Source organism: Grammomys surdaster, unplaced genomic scaffold (assembly GCF_004785775.1).
Source record: "Grammomys surdaster isolate TR1022 unplaced genomic scaffold, NIH_TR_1.0 125562, whole genome shotgun sequence".
Classification (NCBI taxonomy): domain Eukaryota; kingdom Metazoa; phylum Chordata; class Mammalia; order Rodentia; family Muridae; genus Grammomys; species Grammomys surdaster.
This window is the reverse complement of record NW_021620409.1, coordinates 983,895-999,122: the sequence shown is the minus strand read 5'-3', so window position 1 is coordinate 999,122 and position 15,228 is coordinate 983,895. Positions and strand designations below refer to the sequence as shown.

Here is a 15,228-nt window from a genome sequence, read left to right as displayed (position 1 = left end):
CACTATATATCTCCACAGGGCCTCAAACTTGCAACAATCCTCCTGCCCCAGCCTCTTGAATACTAGGATTACAAACATGTCACACCAAACTCTCTGCTAAGTGATGTATCTTTAAGCAAACATAAACGTCTCAACTTTATATGACAAATGATACACTGAACTCAATTCTCTTTCCTCTTTTCTTAGAAGCCTTGGTACAATCATTTAGAACATATTAAATAATAATAAATTATTTAAATTTCAGTTACAATATTGACTGTGGCAGGAGTTCAGAGTTGAATATATTTTATCACAACACTATTTTGAAAACTCACTGACTAGTCACAATGGCCCAGAAAACACCACTCTAATTCTTCATTCTTTACTCTCAAATATATGTATATAACATATATAAATATATACATACATACATTGTTTTGTTTTTTTGTGACATCTGACCATGTAGTCTTGGCTTGCTTAGAAGTCACTATGTAGACCAGGCTACCTCAAACTGCATAGAGATCTACCTGCCTCTGTCTCCCAAGTGCGAGGATTAAAGGAATGTACCACCATACCTGGCTCCTCTTAAATTTATAGGCAATATTAAGAGGCAACAAGCTGGAGATGTAATTTAGTTGGTAGAGCGCCTGACTAGCCTGAGTTTGATCCCTAGTATCACATAAATCAGACAGAGTGGTGCATGCCTGAAATCCCAGCATTCTGGAGGTAGAAGCAAGAGAATCAGAAGTTCAAGGCCATCCTCAGCTAAAAGCAAGATCCAGGATGGTCCAGGAATCATGAGACCCTGTTTCAAAAATTAAATCAATTAACTTATTGATTTAAAAAAAGAACAATATCTACAAATAGAACTTATTAAGTTGCTTCTACAGATTCTTTTTAGTTATTAAGAATTAGAAGCTAAAGCCGGGCAGTGGTGGTTCATGCCTTTAATCCCAGGACTTGGGAGGCAGAAGCAGGTGGATTTCTGAGTTTGATGCCAGCCTGGTCTACAGAGTGAGTTCCAGGACAGCCAGGGCTATACAGAGAAACCCTGTCTCGAAGACCCCCCCCCCAAAAAAAAAAAGAATTAGAGGCTGGGCAGTGGTTGGCACACACCTTTAATCCCAGTACTTGAGACAGAGGCAGAGGTAGAGGTAGAGAGGCAAAGAGCCAGAGAGGCAGAAGCAGGTAGATAGATCTTCAAGTTCGAGGGAAGCCTGGTCTACAGAGCAAGTTCCAGAATAGCCAGGGCTGCATAGAAAAAAAACCTATTTTGAAGAAACAAAACAAAGTAAAATCGTTTTTTTTTTTTTTTTTTTTTAAAGATTTAGACTAAAAGTTACTAGGCAAGGCCTAAAACTTCAGGGTCATAAAACAAAAGGGTTAGCCTTTAGCTAACAAAAATCTATTTATCCTTTCAAAGTAGTGGCTGGTAGGAAAGAAGGTTATCTATAGTAATTTGAGTATGTGGCAAGTTTTCTAACTTCCCAATGTCCAACACTTAAAATTCAGGGCATACTATACTGAAAAATTACCAACTCATGACCTAAGAGTCCCCTCTAAACCGACAAAGAGACTCAGTCTTCAAAACTGTACAGAATTAAGATCTAGCTTTGTGGAGCTGGAGAGATAGCACACGTTTTAAGAGCACTAGTTGCTCTTCCAGAAGACCTGGGTTCAATTCCCAGCACCCACACAGCAGCTCACAACTGTCTGTAACTCAGAACTCAGGAAACCCAACATGCACAGACACAACACACATTCACATAAAAAAAAAAAAAAAAAAAAAAAAAAAAAAGAAAAAAGACTTTTTTTTTTTTTTTTTTTTTTAAATTGGATGTTTTAAAAGATTAAAAAAGATTTCATACCATAGGTTTGGTGTCAGATGATAAACCTAAAGAAATAAAAAATTTTAAGTTACTTAATATTTTTAAAATGTCACAAAATTAAATCTTCAAATCAAATTGAAAGCATAAATCAACACAGGATAAAAACCCTTAGATATACATGAGACCCTGTCTCAAAAATTAAATTAATTCAGAAAAGAACAATACCTACAAACATAATTTTTAAGTTACTTCCACAGATTCTTTTGTGGTTACTAACAGTTAGACATTGGGGAGAAGGCTCAGCAGATCAAAGTGACTGCTCCACAAGCTGGGCAGTTCAATCCCCAGAGCCCAAGTAAAGGTGGAAGAAGAGAATCAACTTCACATAGGTTATCTTCTAGACATTAATTCAAAAAACAAAGAAAACATACATCTATACAAAAACTTAAATATTCACAGCATCATTAATTGTATCAGATAAAATGCAATGAACAAGCACCAACTTCCTTTTTATCTGATACAGTATCATGAACAAGTACCAACTGATAACTGAATAAAATATGACATACTCATAAAGTAGGATATATATTATAAGCAATAAGATGAATGAGATTTTCTTTATTATCAAATGCTGGAAACATGTTAGACTGAGGATGATGCTTAATGACATAGCACTAATATACAAACAGATGTGACCACAGAGCAGGCCTGGAGGTGCAGATCCGTAATTTTAGCATTTGGAAAATTGTAAATCTGCAGAACAGCCAAAGATAGCTACACAGCAAGTCTGAGGTCACCCTGTGGTTCAAAGTGAAATTTTATGCTAAGTAAAAAGCTAATTACAAAAGACCACAGATCACACACATGCTTCCACTTGTGTGAAGGTAATTCATAAATGGAGACAAACATCAGTGGTTGACTAAGCACTGGGCAGAAGAGGGAATGAAAAATAACTAACTGGTAATCAGTACAAAATCTGCCATAGCTGGTGAGTATCAGACCTCTGAATAAACTAAAAACAAAGAAAAAAAGAAAGCTCAGCCTATTTCCAGTTCTCTCTCTGTGCTCCATGTATGTTTCAAGATATAAGCTCACAGCTCCCTGTTCCTGCCACCATGCCTGGTGCCTGGTGCCCTGCCTCTGATCCATCACTGTGGACTCTTACCCCTCTAGAACCATAAGCCAAAATAAATTCTCTCTGCCTCAAGTTGTCTTCCATCATGTGTTTTATCACGTCAACAAAAAAGGAACTAATATAGTATCTATCCAGCAGAGGATGACCTTGAACCCCAAATCCTTTGTCCATTTTTCTTGCATGCTAGGCAATAACACTACATACTAAGATACAGATCTAGCCACTAGGCCCTTTTATTTTTTTCTTCCACAAGACAGGATTTCTCTGTGTAGCCCTGGCTGTCCTGGGACTTACATTGTAGACCAGGTTGGCCTCATGCTCATAGACAGCCACCTGCCTCTGCCTCCCAAGTGCTGGAATTAAAGCTGTGCACCACCACCACCCTGGCTCTTGTTTTAAGATATAGCTAGGCTGGATTTCAAATGGCGATTTTCTTGCCTTAGTCTCCCAAGTGCAGGAATACACTGATATACCCTATCTTAAAGTATTATATTTTGTGTGTACACGTACAAACCAGAGGGCAATCTCAGGTATGGTTACCCAGGATCTGTTTTGTTCTACTGAGAGAGGGTCTCTCACTGGCCTAAAGCTTACCAATTATTCAGGATGACCAGCCAGAAGGCCCAGGTACCTAACCTGCCTCTGCCTGCCAACCACTTATAAACACACATTACTATAGGCTGCTTTTTTTTTTTTTTTTAAATGTGAGTTCTGGGGATCAAATTCTTTTCAAGCACTTTACCCACTGAGCCATCTCCTCAGCCCTTAAAATATCATTTTTAACATTCTACATAATTTACTATACTACAGTTTATACATACTACTATGTCAGCTCAGAGCACTAAAGAAGTATGCTAATAAGACACAAAAATAAGTGAACAAGGTACTAAAAATTTCTCCGAAGTCCTAGAAAAGAAAAACAAATGATGAGATCTTCTCTCTCATAAAACTTCAGAACATTCTCTTGATTATTCATGAGGTCTTAAGGGTAACAAATGCTGTAGCTTCTTAAGGGCTTCTAGAACCAACAAAGTTACCTTAATTTGGAAGAATGAAATCTATAGTCAGAAAAAAGACAAAGTAAGCTTTCTCAGAAGAACCTCTGTATTCTCTCACCTTTTGTTGGAACTGAAGAAATTCCAAACCTGTAAGAAGAAAAAACAAGCTAAATTTTAGGAAGCTGTTCACACCCTTAGTTGTCTGTGTCCGTGTCAAGGGTGCATGACACTTCTTTCTTGTGATCTCAAACTTTGCAATCATTAGCTAATTCTAACAACCCCATGAAAGAGGTTCAGTTTACTCTCCTTCTCACCAACAGTCCAAGAGTCCACTAAAAGAAATCCTCAGACTCAGGAGCAGCTGTCAGTTCCTGACTTTTAACTATCATAAAAACCTTGACCAATGATGACAAAACCCAGCATATAGCTACTACATCCAAATCAGCAGAAATGCCCTGAGTATGGCCCAAACTGTATTCATTAAGTTCAATAAAAACATTTCTACTGAAACCAATAATTATAACTAGAAACAAAGATATAACCCCCTACACTGTCATAACCTCTCCACCTTGGAAGTACTCACCTAGCTGCCCGAGCAGCCTTCTTACTCTCCAAGCTTACAGGCACATTGAATCGTTCAGCCCTCTTCTGCATTCTCTAAGTGATAATAAATGACAAAATGAAGAGAAAACTGTAATTTCTTATTTTTTTAAAAAAAGTTGGTTAGGGTAATTTCTTAAGATCTAAATTGAAAACACTGACAACACAATTGATTCCAGGAAGTGTGCGTGCATGCGCATGCACACACACACTTATTGCAGTCATATTCTCAAAAACAAAAAGAAATAAAATAAAATTCATATTCTATACAAACCCCAAAACACAAAAGTTCTATTTTGCTTGAAAAAGATAGATAGATAGATAGACAGATAGACAGAGATCAATCAAAGGAACATATTGGTTCTAATACAGGTAATCTAACAGTTAAAACCACCACCACCACCACCAACAACAACAACAAAACACTTCCTCCCTGAACTCTAAAATAAGTGAACAAATCTCAGCTATGAGCCAGGCATGGAGGCATACTCCCAGCACTCGCCAGGCAGAGAGGCTGGTAGATCTCTGAGTCTGAGGCCTCCTGGATTATAGAGTGAGTTCCAGGACAGCCAGGACTACACAGAGAAACCCTCTGGTCTCAACAACAACAACAACAACAAACCCCTCTACTTTGAAAGTACAAAACTGAACAAAAGATCTCAAACAAAGCCTGATTTCAAGCATCTTGAGGTAAGAATCCAAAGAAATTTTACTCTCACCAGCTACCAACTAACAACTTAAAGGAACATTTACCACTGTTACTTTTCCAAAGTACATACAGTCCTCTCAAACTCTAATCCTATACCTATAAACCCAATAAAGTTACTATTAGGACTACAGTGGTATATGTAACAGATGACAGCTTAAAGGTAACTACTCACCATACCAGCTCAAATATTTTCCTGAGTTGGAGAAAGACAACATCAATTGTCACCATCCCCCGCCCAATTCCCCTAATAAATTTGTCTATGAATAAAATATTTACATGGATCAAACTCAGGTTTTAGCCACAGGATCTTTACCTATAGTGCCAACTTAACATCCCTAAATGAAAACTTTTAAATAATGATGAAGACAGAAGAAAAGGTTAAAAACAGAAACAGCCAGGCATGGTGACATATACCTAGAATCCTAACACTCAGGATGTTGAAATAGAAAGACTTTGTTTGGGGCCAGCCTGAGCTACACAGTAAGATGCTATTCTAAAGAACAAAAATTAAAATTAAAATGGGGACTCAATGGTTGAAAGGCTGTGCAAGTCTGATAATCTGAGCCAGAATGTCCCAGAACACATGTAAAAGTCAAATGTGCTAGTACACATCTATAAACCAAGCACTCCTGTTTCAAGATGAGATGTGGTTATCTGCTGGAAGCTCATGGGCCAGCTATCCTGGAGTACACATCATAGCAGAAGAAACAAAAGACCTGACTAAGTCCAGCAAGATGGTTCAGTCAGCAATGTTGTTCAATGCCAAGCCAGACAACTTAAGCTTTATCTCTGGAATCCACATGCTAGAAGAGAAGCAATCCCCCCAAGTTGTCCTCTGACCTGCGCGAGCGTGCGCACACACGCACACACAAAGAGATAGATAAATAAAATGTAATTTTAAAAAAAAGTTTTTAGCCGGGCAGTGGTGGCGCACGCCTTTAATCCCAGCACTTGGGAGGCAGAGGCAGGCGGATTTCTGAGTTCGAGGCCAGCCTGGTCTACAGAGTGAGTTCCAGGACAGCCAGGGATATACAGAGAAACCCTGTCTCGAAAAACAAAAACAAAACAAAACAAACAAACAAAAACTGTCTTCTGTCCACATCCCCAACCCCACCTCAATAAAAATTAAAAAAAGAATACTTACCTCAGTCTGAGGTATTCCAGATGTAATTTTTACCACCTTCTTTTCTGATGCCCTAAAAAGACAGATTTTTAAAAGTCAGAAAATTGCTATCTTAACCCAAAACATTAGAAATGTGCAAGAATTCACCTGAGTTATGTCCCCTGTCCCACATGTGTCTACCACCCCTTAATCCAAAGAAACATGAAGTCCATAAGAACTCTGGCTCCTTGAACTGTCATTAACGGAGAAGAAAAAGCTAAGCTATTTTAACTAAGGTTCGAGACAATCAGCTAAGAAGTCAGGCTAAGCAGGCTGGGCTGAAGGGACACACACCCTAAGTCAGTTCATTTGCTTTTAGGCACTTCACAGTTACTTCTGAACTAAGATCTATATCTCCAACCTTCAATTAAATACAAGTTCTCGATTTTCATTACAATATTTAACTAGTGCTGTACCAGCCCTGATTTCCTTCTTTTCTAAGTCTCTATTGCTCCCGTGGGATTTTAGCTCTAGCTGAAACCGTCAAAGCAGAACAAATAAAAATACCACAGGAAGTGGGAAGAAGAAAGGCTAAGGAGGTGGGGGCTGAATTAGGAAAACATGGTAAGTTACTGGTCAAAAGGCTTAAGAGAAAACAAAAGAGGGGGACCGCAGGGGCAGGAGACAAAGTTCGGAAGTCCCCAGGATAAATAGAAGGGCATTAACTCTCCAACAAACAACTCCCATAAAACTGCAGGTCATAACCAGTCTCATTAAGGTCCCTTATTTAGAGACATGGGCAGCTTTTGTTCCAATATCCCAAACACTTTTCCCATTTGATGCCCTGAAAGGTAGTAATGGTTTAATGACATTTTCAGAGGAAGCAATTCTGGACCACAACCTAACTCTCCTCCATCTTTTTGTTGGAAGTCCTTAGACTAACAGGCAACGAATAACTAACTAACGAATGCCCCCTGCTGACCATAACAAAGTCCTACAATATTTGTCTTGGCTCCTGGGAAAAAAACCTTAAAACTAGAAACAGAAGTGGATTTACACATAACTTCAGGCCTAAGATGATATAAAGAGCTTTCCTTTTGGATACACAAGGGGTTCAAATCAGCCCTGGAATATTCAGACTGTTTGCTAACCCTCCATTTTTTTATTGCTGTTGTGTAAAACATGGCCTCTCTAATTCAGGCAAAGCTATCTTCAAACTCCTCTCTTGCCTCCACCTCTCTAGTGCTGAAATTACAGGTGTGCACTACTACACACTCCATTACCTCTCTTATCTTTTTAATACAGGGTGTCTGTTACCTTGTAATCCTGGCTGACCTGTAAATTCCTGTATGGAGCAGATGGCCTTGAACTCTGCCTGCCTCTGCTCCCCAAGTGTTGGAATTAAAAGCATGGACACAGCCAGACATGATAGCATTCACCTTTAAGTCCTGTATTTGAGAGGCAGAGACAAGAGGATGTCTGTGAATTCAAGACCAGACTGGACTATATACCACATTCCAGGAGATCCAGGGCTACAGACCCTCAAAAAACAAATACCAGCACTTGGGAGGCAGAGGCAAGATCAGCCTAGTCTCACAGAGAAACACTGTCTCGAGACAAAACAGAACAGGCCGAATCCACCTGGCCTGTTTTTAATGAAATTAGACTTTAAGTAAAACATAAACTTCTGTGACTTCTTTTTTCCTAAGACAGGAGCAAAAGCTAGGTATGGTACCACACACTTTTTAAATACCAATCCTTGTGGGGCAAGGGAAGCCAGAGCCAGTCTTCTCCATCAACTTAAGGATAGATAATGACTTCCACATTTTCATCTGTCTTGTTTTTTGTTGTTTTTGAGACAGTATTTCAAATACTTGGTTGAGAAGGATATCAACTTCTGATCCTTCTGCATCCACCTCTCTAATGCTGGGATTAACATGCAACACTGCATCTAGTTTCACTCAGAGCTGGGGACTGAACCCAGAACTCTGTATACAGTAGGCTCTCTACCAACTAAATGACAACCTCAGCTCCCATGTTCACATCTTGAAAAACAATCATTACAGTAAGCCTCGGAGTAAAAAGGGAACCTGAGAGGGAACTTCTCATATTCCAATTCCCTTAGATGTTGGGAGCTGACTCCTAGCAGAAAGCGGCTATCATCTTTGCAGCCATCTCAGGCCATAAACCCTAAGAAGAGACTTGTTTTCAAAAGCCTACAACAGCTGAGCACACTCTGATAAACATCTTGTTTTTCTTACATATCTTGTTCTGTTGTTTAATGCCCCCAGCTGTAAGGCGCACGTGGTAAAGTGTCTTCAGCTGCATTCCCCTGCTTGTGCTTATATATACCCAGGATTTTCCTTCAATAAAGGGGACTTGAACAGACTCTCTGCCTTGTCTCCATTCTTCGAGTCTCTTGCCCCTCCATCCCCCCTCCCTCTCTTGCTAGAGCCTGACCCGCAGACCAGAGCAGCAGCTCGGGCCGGGACACTTAGACACATTAAACCCAAGCAATAAATACACATTGCATCTTCATAGGATTCATGAGAAATCTCTATTCTTCATTGACTAATTATTCTCCTTTTTTTTTTTTGGGGGGGGAGGTTCGAGACAGGATTTCTGTGTAGCCTTGGCTGTCCTGGAACTCACTCTATAGCCCAGGCTAGCCTCGAACTCTCAAACTCAGAAATCCATCTGCCTCTGCCTCCCAAGTGCTGGGATTAAAGGCGTACACCACTACCGCCCGACTAATTTTTCTCCTATCCAGTCACATACAAAAAGTATTTCCCTAAATATAGGATCTCAAAAATCTTTCCATATAGTTTCACCTAAAACCATTAACTATTTCTCTGCAAAGCAAAATTACAATACCGTCCAATTTTTAATGTCTTTCTTGCAAATCCATTAATAGGATTAAAGCTATCTAAAAGGAGATTTATACTTTACATATTCTAATATGATCCATTTTCCAAAAAAAAAAAAAAACTCTTTATAACTATTTCATTAAATCATTTTCTCTAGGTACTATATCTAATTATAAATCTACATTGCAGACTGAGAGTATAGACTATATACTTAGTATACATGACGCCCTCAGTTTAATCTTGGGATAAAAGTGGGGGTGGGGAAAATTAAATTAAAACAACAACAACAAAAAAAACAAAAATGTTCTGGAAAGTTAACTGTGGTCTGAATAATGGCCCCTACAGGTTCTACAAGTAGGTCCCAAGTGGCATCAGGAGGTGTGGCCTTGCTGAAAGTCCCCCACAGCCTCACAGATTTGAATGTTTGGTCATAAGGGAGGGGCATTAGGAGGTGTGCCTTGTTGGAGGAAATGAGGGCTTTGAGGTTTCAAATCCTTGCCGGGTAGTGGTGGCGCACGCCTTTAATCCCAGCACTTGGGAGGCAGAGGCAGGTGGATTTCTGAGTTCGAGGCCAGCCTGGTCTACAGAGTGAGTTCCAGGACAGCCAGGGCTACACAGAGAAACCCTGTCTCAAAAAACCAAAGCCAAACCAAAACAAAAAAAAAAAGAAAGAAAGAAAAGAGGTTTCAAATCCTCCATCCAGGTGTATTAGAGTTCTCTACAGTCACAGAACTTATGGAATGTCTCTCTATATTGAAGGAATTTATTGTGATGATTTAGTCTATATAGTCCATCTAACCCAACAATGGGCAGCTGTGGATAGGGTACAAAAATTCAGTAGTTGCTCAATCCCACGGGCTAGTTGTTTAAGCTACTCTTCTACAGAAGTAGGTTCTAACAAATGTGCTGGCAAGTAAATGCAAGCAGTAGAAGAGTAAATCTTCCTTCTTTCAATGTCCTTATGTTGATAGGCCTCCAGCAGAAAGTGTGGCCTGGGACTTGCTTTGTCCCAGGCTGACCTTGAATTCAGAGATCTCCTTGCCCCTGTTCTCCTGAGATTAGGCATGTTCTATCTTGCCTAAGCTTTCCATGCCCACTATGCCTCAAGATCTCCATGCCAAGATCCAGGTCAGAAGCTTGTGTCTTCCAGCTGCAAGATCTGGATTACAGGTGAGCCCTCCAATTCTGGATTGTAGTTCATTCCAGATATAGTCAAGTTGACAACCAGGAATAGCCATTATACCAGGCCCTGTCTCTGTCCTCCTACCTCTAACAGGAGTAAAAACCATAGGCATTTAGACAAGTTCTTTATGTAACTTGCTTTTGCCTTCAGGACCTGCCCAATATTGTACAACTCCATTTGATAATAGATTGTTGCTGAGCATGTCCTACTTTATGACTTTGTGGGTCCAGTAACACCCAGTTCACGATGGGCAGTTCAAGTCACATGGTAATTTGATGGCCCACTGTCAAACCTTCAGTTTCCATTAAGACCCAAAAGCTGGCCAAGAATTGCCTTTCAAAAGGAAAACAGTTGTCTGCAGATGATGGTAGAGCCTTGCTCCAAAATCCCAAAGGTCTCCTCTGTGATTCACCTATAGGGGCCTGCCAATGGCTCCAAACAGCATCCCTATTTGCCACCCCTTCATTCAAGTGGTTCTAGGTCTGCAAACTGGCTCAAGTCTGAAAACTGATTTACTGGCTGAGACTGTGTGATAATTTGCATATGCTTGGTCCAGAGAATGGCACTATTAGGAGGTGTAGCCTTGTTGGAGTAGATGTGCCACTGTGGGTGTGGCTTTAAGACCCTTGTCCTAGCTCCCTGGAAGTCAGTATTCTGCTAGCAGCCTTCAGATGAAGATGCAGAACTCTCAGCTCCTCCTTAACCATGCCTGCCTGGACACTGCCATGTTCCCACCTTGGTGATAATGGACTGAGTCTCTGAACCTGTAAACCAGCCCCAATTAAATGTTGTCCTTATAAGGGCTGCCTTGGTCATGGTGTCTGTTCACAGCAATAAAACCCTAAGACTTGTCATGATCTAATGTAGCCCTTCTTTATATTTGAGAATTTTTCTGCTTGTACAGATCAAACAGAAATGCAATAGGCTTATCTGTTTCATACCTGGAAACACTGTGACTGATTAGCTAGTAGCAAAGGTACATTTGAATCATGCTATTATAATTTCACCCAGCCTGACCATTACAGGTTACGTCATTATGAACACTGTTTTGTCTATACTACACTTTATGATAACTACAAGTAAAGGTTTACAGGACTGAGCATGGTAGAGACAAGGTCTCTGACTGGCAGAGAGTTCACGTTGAGTAGAATAACTAACTAGCCAATGAGCCCCAGGAGTTTGTCTCCATCTTGTACTGAGGTCTTAGGCACCTGCTCTACACCTGTCTTTCACAGTAAGATTAGGGCTTGAACTCAGTTCTCCAGGTTTTGTTTTGCAAGCATTTAACCAGTGGAACCCTTAGGATCCCAGATAGTGCTTAAAAACGTACTGGTTTAAAGTTTCATCCAGTTTACTTGTTACATATTCCCACTGACCTTTTCACTTCTGATAAAGTCAGGTGTTTTTAGAAAGATCTGTTTTAAGTATGTTTCCAGTGAAGAAAATAAATTTTCCTTTACGTTCTATATTAGGTAATTAGAACCAAGTTAACTTCAATATAGGCACAGTTCAGTTCTCCTAGCCTTTGTTCTTTTGTGAGCCACTATAATAGATTTTTCAGTTAGAATCTATGATTCCCTATGTGTTGAAAATTTCTATAAAGTATTTTAGTACTAACCTCTGCCTCCAGAGTGCTGGGATTAAAGCCAGCCTGGTCTACAGAGCAAGTTCCAGGATAGCCAGAGCTACATAGTCAGACTCTGACTTAGGGGACATCAGGGGGATGGGACATGGGACACAACACAAAGAAGCAAACAACAACAACAAAAAAAACCTAAGATGGAGAATGATTAAGAAAGATGCCTGACATCATTCTCCACATATATACACACTAGCACACCAAAAATAGAACTATGTGCTCTTATTCAGATTATTTAAAAGGGCCAGGTGTGGTGGCACACGCCTTTAGTCCCAACACTTGGGAGGCAGAGGCAGGCAGATCTCTGTGAGTTCGAAGCCAGCCTGGTCTACAAAGCAAGTTCCAGAACAGCCAGAACTACACAGAGAAATCCTGTCGGGGGTGGGGGGTGGGGGGGACCCACAGATTATTAAAAAGTGATAATTACATATCAACAGCCTTTTCAGGAGGTTCTTCCTCTTTAACAGGTAGTTCTATGGGCTTTGGTTCTTCTTCCTAAAACCAAATGAAACAACATGGTTAACATAAATCAAGACTATCCATTAAGAGTCAGGCAGTGATGGCTTTAATCCCAGCACTTATGTGGATTAAAGACAGGTAGATCTCTCAGTCTGAGGCCAGCCCAGCCTGGTATATAAAGCAAGTCCCAGGACAGCCAGAACTACACAGAGAAATCCTGTCTCAATAAAACCAAAAAGGAGTAACCCTGCCTCAAAAACCCAAAAAGAAGAAAAAAATAAAATATCCCTAAGGGGTTCTGGAGAGATGGCTCAGTACTTAAGAGTGCATACTGTTCTTTCAAAGGACCGGAGTTTGATTCCCAGCACCCATCTCAGGCAGATCATAACTGCCTATGACTCCAGCTCCAGGAGATCTGACACTTCTGCCCTCCATAGGTACCACACCCACATGCACATGACATATATCGACACACAGACACATAACCAAAATAAAATAAAATAAAATCTTCAAAAAATACCCATTAAGGCCTCAAGATGGCTGAAGTCACAAGATCCTAAGTTCAATTTCTGGAACCAAGTTAAGAGCCAGACGCAGTGATGCTGATCTGCAACCCAGCACTCCCACACACAGCAAAATGCATGGCTGAGACTAAAGAAGTTTCTGGAGCTCCAGGGTTAGCTAGCCTGGAGTATACAGCTAAGCAGTAACAATAAAAGAAAACTGGACCTCAAACAAGGTGGAAAGAGAGAACTAACTCCAAAAAATTTGTCCTCAACTCTACATGTTTGAGCCAAATATTTCATACACTTACACATGCAATTTTTTTCCATTAAAAATAACAACAAAAATATCCATTTTAAGAAAAGATAAACTGGACATGGCAGCACTCAGGAGGTGGGAATAGAAAAAACAGAAGTTCAGATTATCTTCAGCTACATATTGTATCTGAGGCCAGCCTGGGCTATAAGACCCTTGCTCAAAGACATGAATTAAATTCTATTAGGAAAATAAAGGAATATTCATCAAGAGACAATATAAGAACTCCAAAATGAACTAGTCTTTCATTCTTCTCAGGCATCTAAGAACCACTTACAGTAAGCAATTCAGCCAAAGCAGTGACACATTCGCAGGCCAGTGACTAACTTTTCCCAACTTACCTCAGTTTCATCTCCCAGTACATCTTCTTCATTTGCTTCTTCTTCAGCTAAAGAACATTAAAATATTCAGGTCAAGCCTTGGTCACTTGACCACAGTGCTAAGAGAAAATTATAACCTCTTGGCTTTACAACTCAATAATGAAGGCAGCGATCAATTCTTATAATAGAGACTTAGAGAAAATTCTTATAAGCAACATTTAAAGAAAATAAAACCAGATCTCTATCTAACATTAGCACAAAACTGAATTCCACTTGAACTGAAAAACTAAATGCAATTAGGTTGTAATTAAGTCACAGTATAAACTAATTTAAAAAATAATTAGGACTGGGTATGATGGTGCATACCCTGTAACCCAGCATTTGGGAGATAGAAGCAAAACAATCAGTAAACTCAAAGCCATTCTGAGTTATAGAGGCAATCCTGGGCTACATAATGCCCTGTCTTAAATAAGCAACAACAACAAAAGAAGGTGCATGCATGGGTGTGCTGGTGAGCCCTGGTAATCCCAGACCTGGAAGGTCATACACAGCCAGATCCCAGTGACAGAGCCTGTTTAAAATGACAAGGTGCAAGGCTCCTAAGTACAACATCCTACAGTTGACCTCAAGTGAGTAAGGGTGGGGGTGGGGTGGGGGCAGCTGTGACAGAATAATGAAGAAAATACCTCTGAAAGTGGTAGAAAGCTAGAAAGATGGCTCAACTATTAATGGCTCAGAAGCAAAACACCAAGAGATTTAGTAGTAGGGAAGGATTTCTTTTAAAAAACAAGCAAATAGGGGCTGGAGAGATGGTTCAGCAGTTAAGAGCACTAGCTGCTGTTCTAAAGGTCCTGAGTTCAATTCCCAGCAACCACATGGTGGCTCACAACCATCTATAAGGAGATTTGGTGCCCTCTTCTGGCTTGCAGGCATACATGCAGACATAACATTGTATACATAATAAATAAATAAATCTAAAAAAAAATAAAAATAAAAACAAGCAAATGAAAAAAAACCAAATTGGTACTTAGGAGATGGCTCAGTAATTAAGAGTGCTTGCTGCTCTTCAGGACCAGGGTTCAGATCCCAGCATCCAAATGAGGCAGTTCATACTCCCTGTAATCCCAGCACCAAGTAATATAATACCTTCTACTGATCTCCTCAGGCACCAACACACTGCATACCCATCCATAAATACACACACACACACACACACACACACACACATTTTTAAAAGACCAATGATAAAGATATTTGTGTTTAAAAACAAGGTAGCCAGGCATGGTATCCTATGCCTATAATTCTAGCACTTGTGGGCAAAGAAGAAACCCATAGAACTTGGAACAGAGACAGCATTTAATCTTTCTTCGGGGAGAAAATTATAATATATTAAAACTAGGCTGCTTGATAGAGAATGCCAAATACAGGTTTGTAGAGATCAAGAGCCCTGCATGGGCTGGAGAGGCAGCTCAATAGTGGAGCACTAGCAGAAGTTGTGGAGCACTAGTAGAGGTGGTGGAGGACTAGCAGAGGTGGTGGAGGACTAGCAGAGGTGGTGGAGGACTAGCAGAGGGTGTGGAGCACTAGCA

General features: G+C 40.2%; 1 protein-coding gene across 2 annotated transcripts in view; it reads right to left on the bottom strand.

The window, feature by feature from the left end:
- The window catches only part of Sarnp (SAP domain containing ribonucleoprotein), a 55,027-nt gene that overhangs the window by 24,905 nt on the left and 14,894 nt on the right, over positions 1–15,228 (bottom strand). For both annotated transcript variants that reach the window (XM_028786695.1, XM_028786694.1), the window contains 6 exons: positions 13,661–13,707; positions 12,469–12,536; positions 6,395–6,446; positions 4,525–4,598; positions 4,060–4,088; positions 1,848–1,873 (listed from right to left, as the gene is read on the bottom strand). In XM_028786695.1, coding sequence (XP_028642528.1) covers positions 1,848–1,873; positions 4,060–4,088; positions 4,525–4,598; positions 6,395–6,446; positions 12,469–12,470 — 183 coding nt within the window. In that variant the 5' untranslated portion in view covers positions 12,471–12,536; positions 13,661–13,707. The remainder of the gene's footprint in view (positions 1–1,847; positions 1,874–4,059; positions 4,089–4,524; positions 4,599–6,394; positions 6,447–12,468; positions 12,537–13,660; positions 13,708–15,228) is intronic.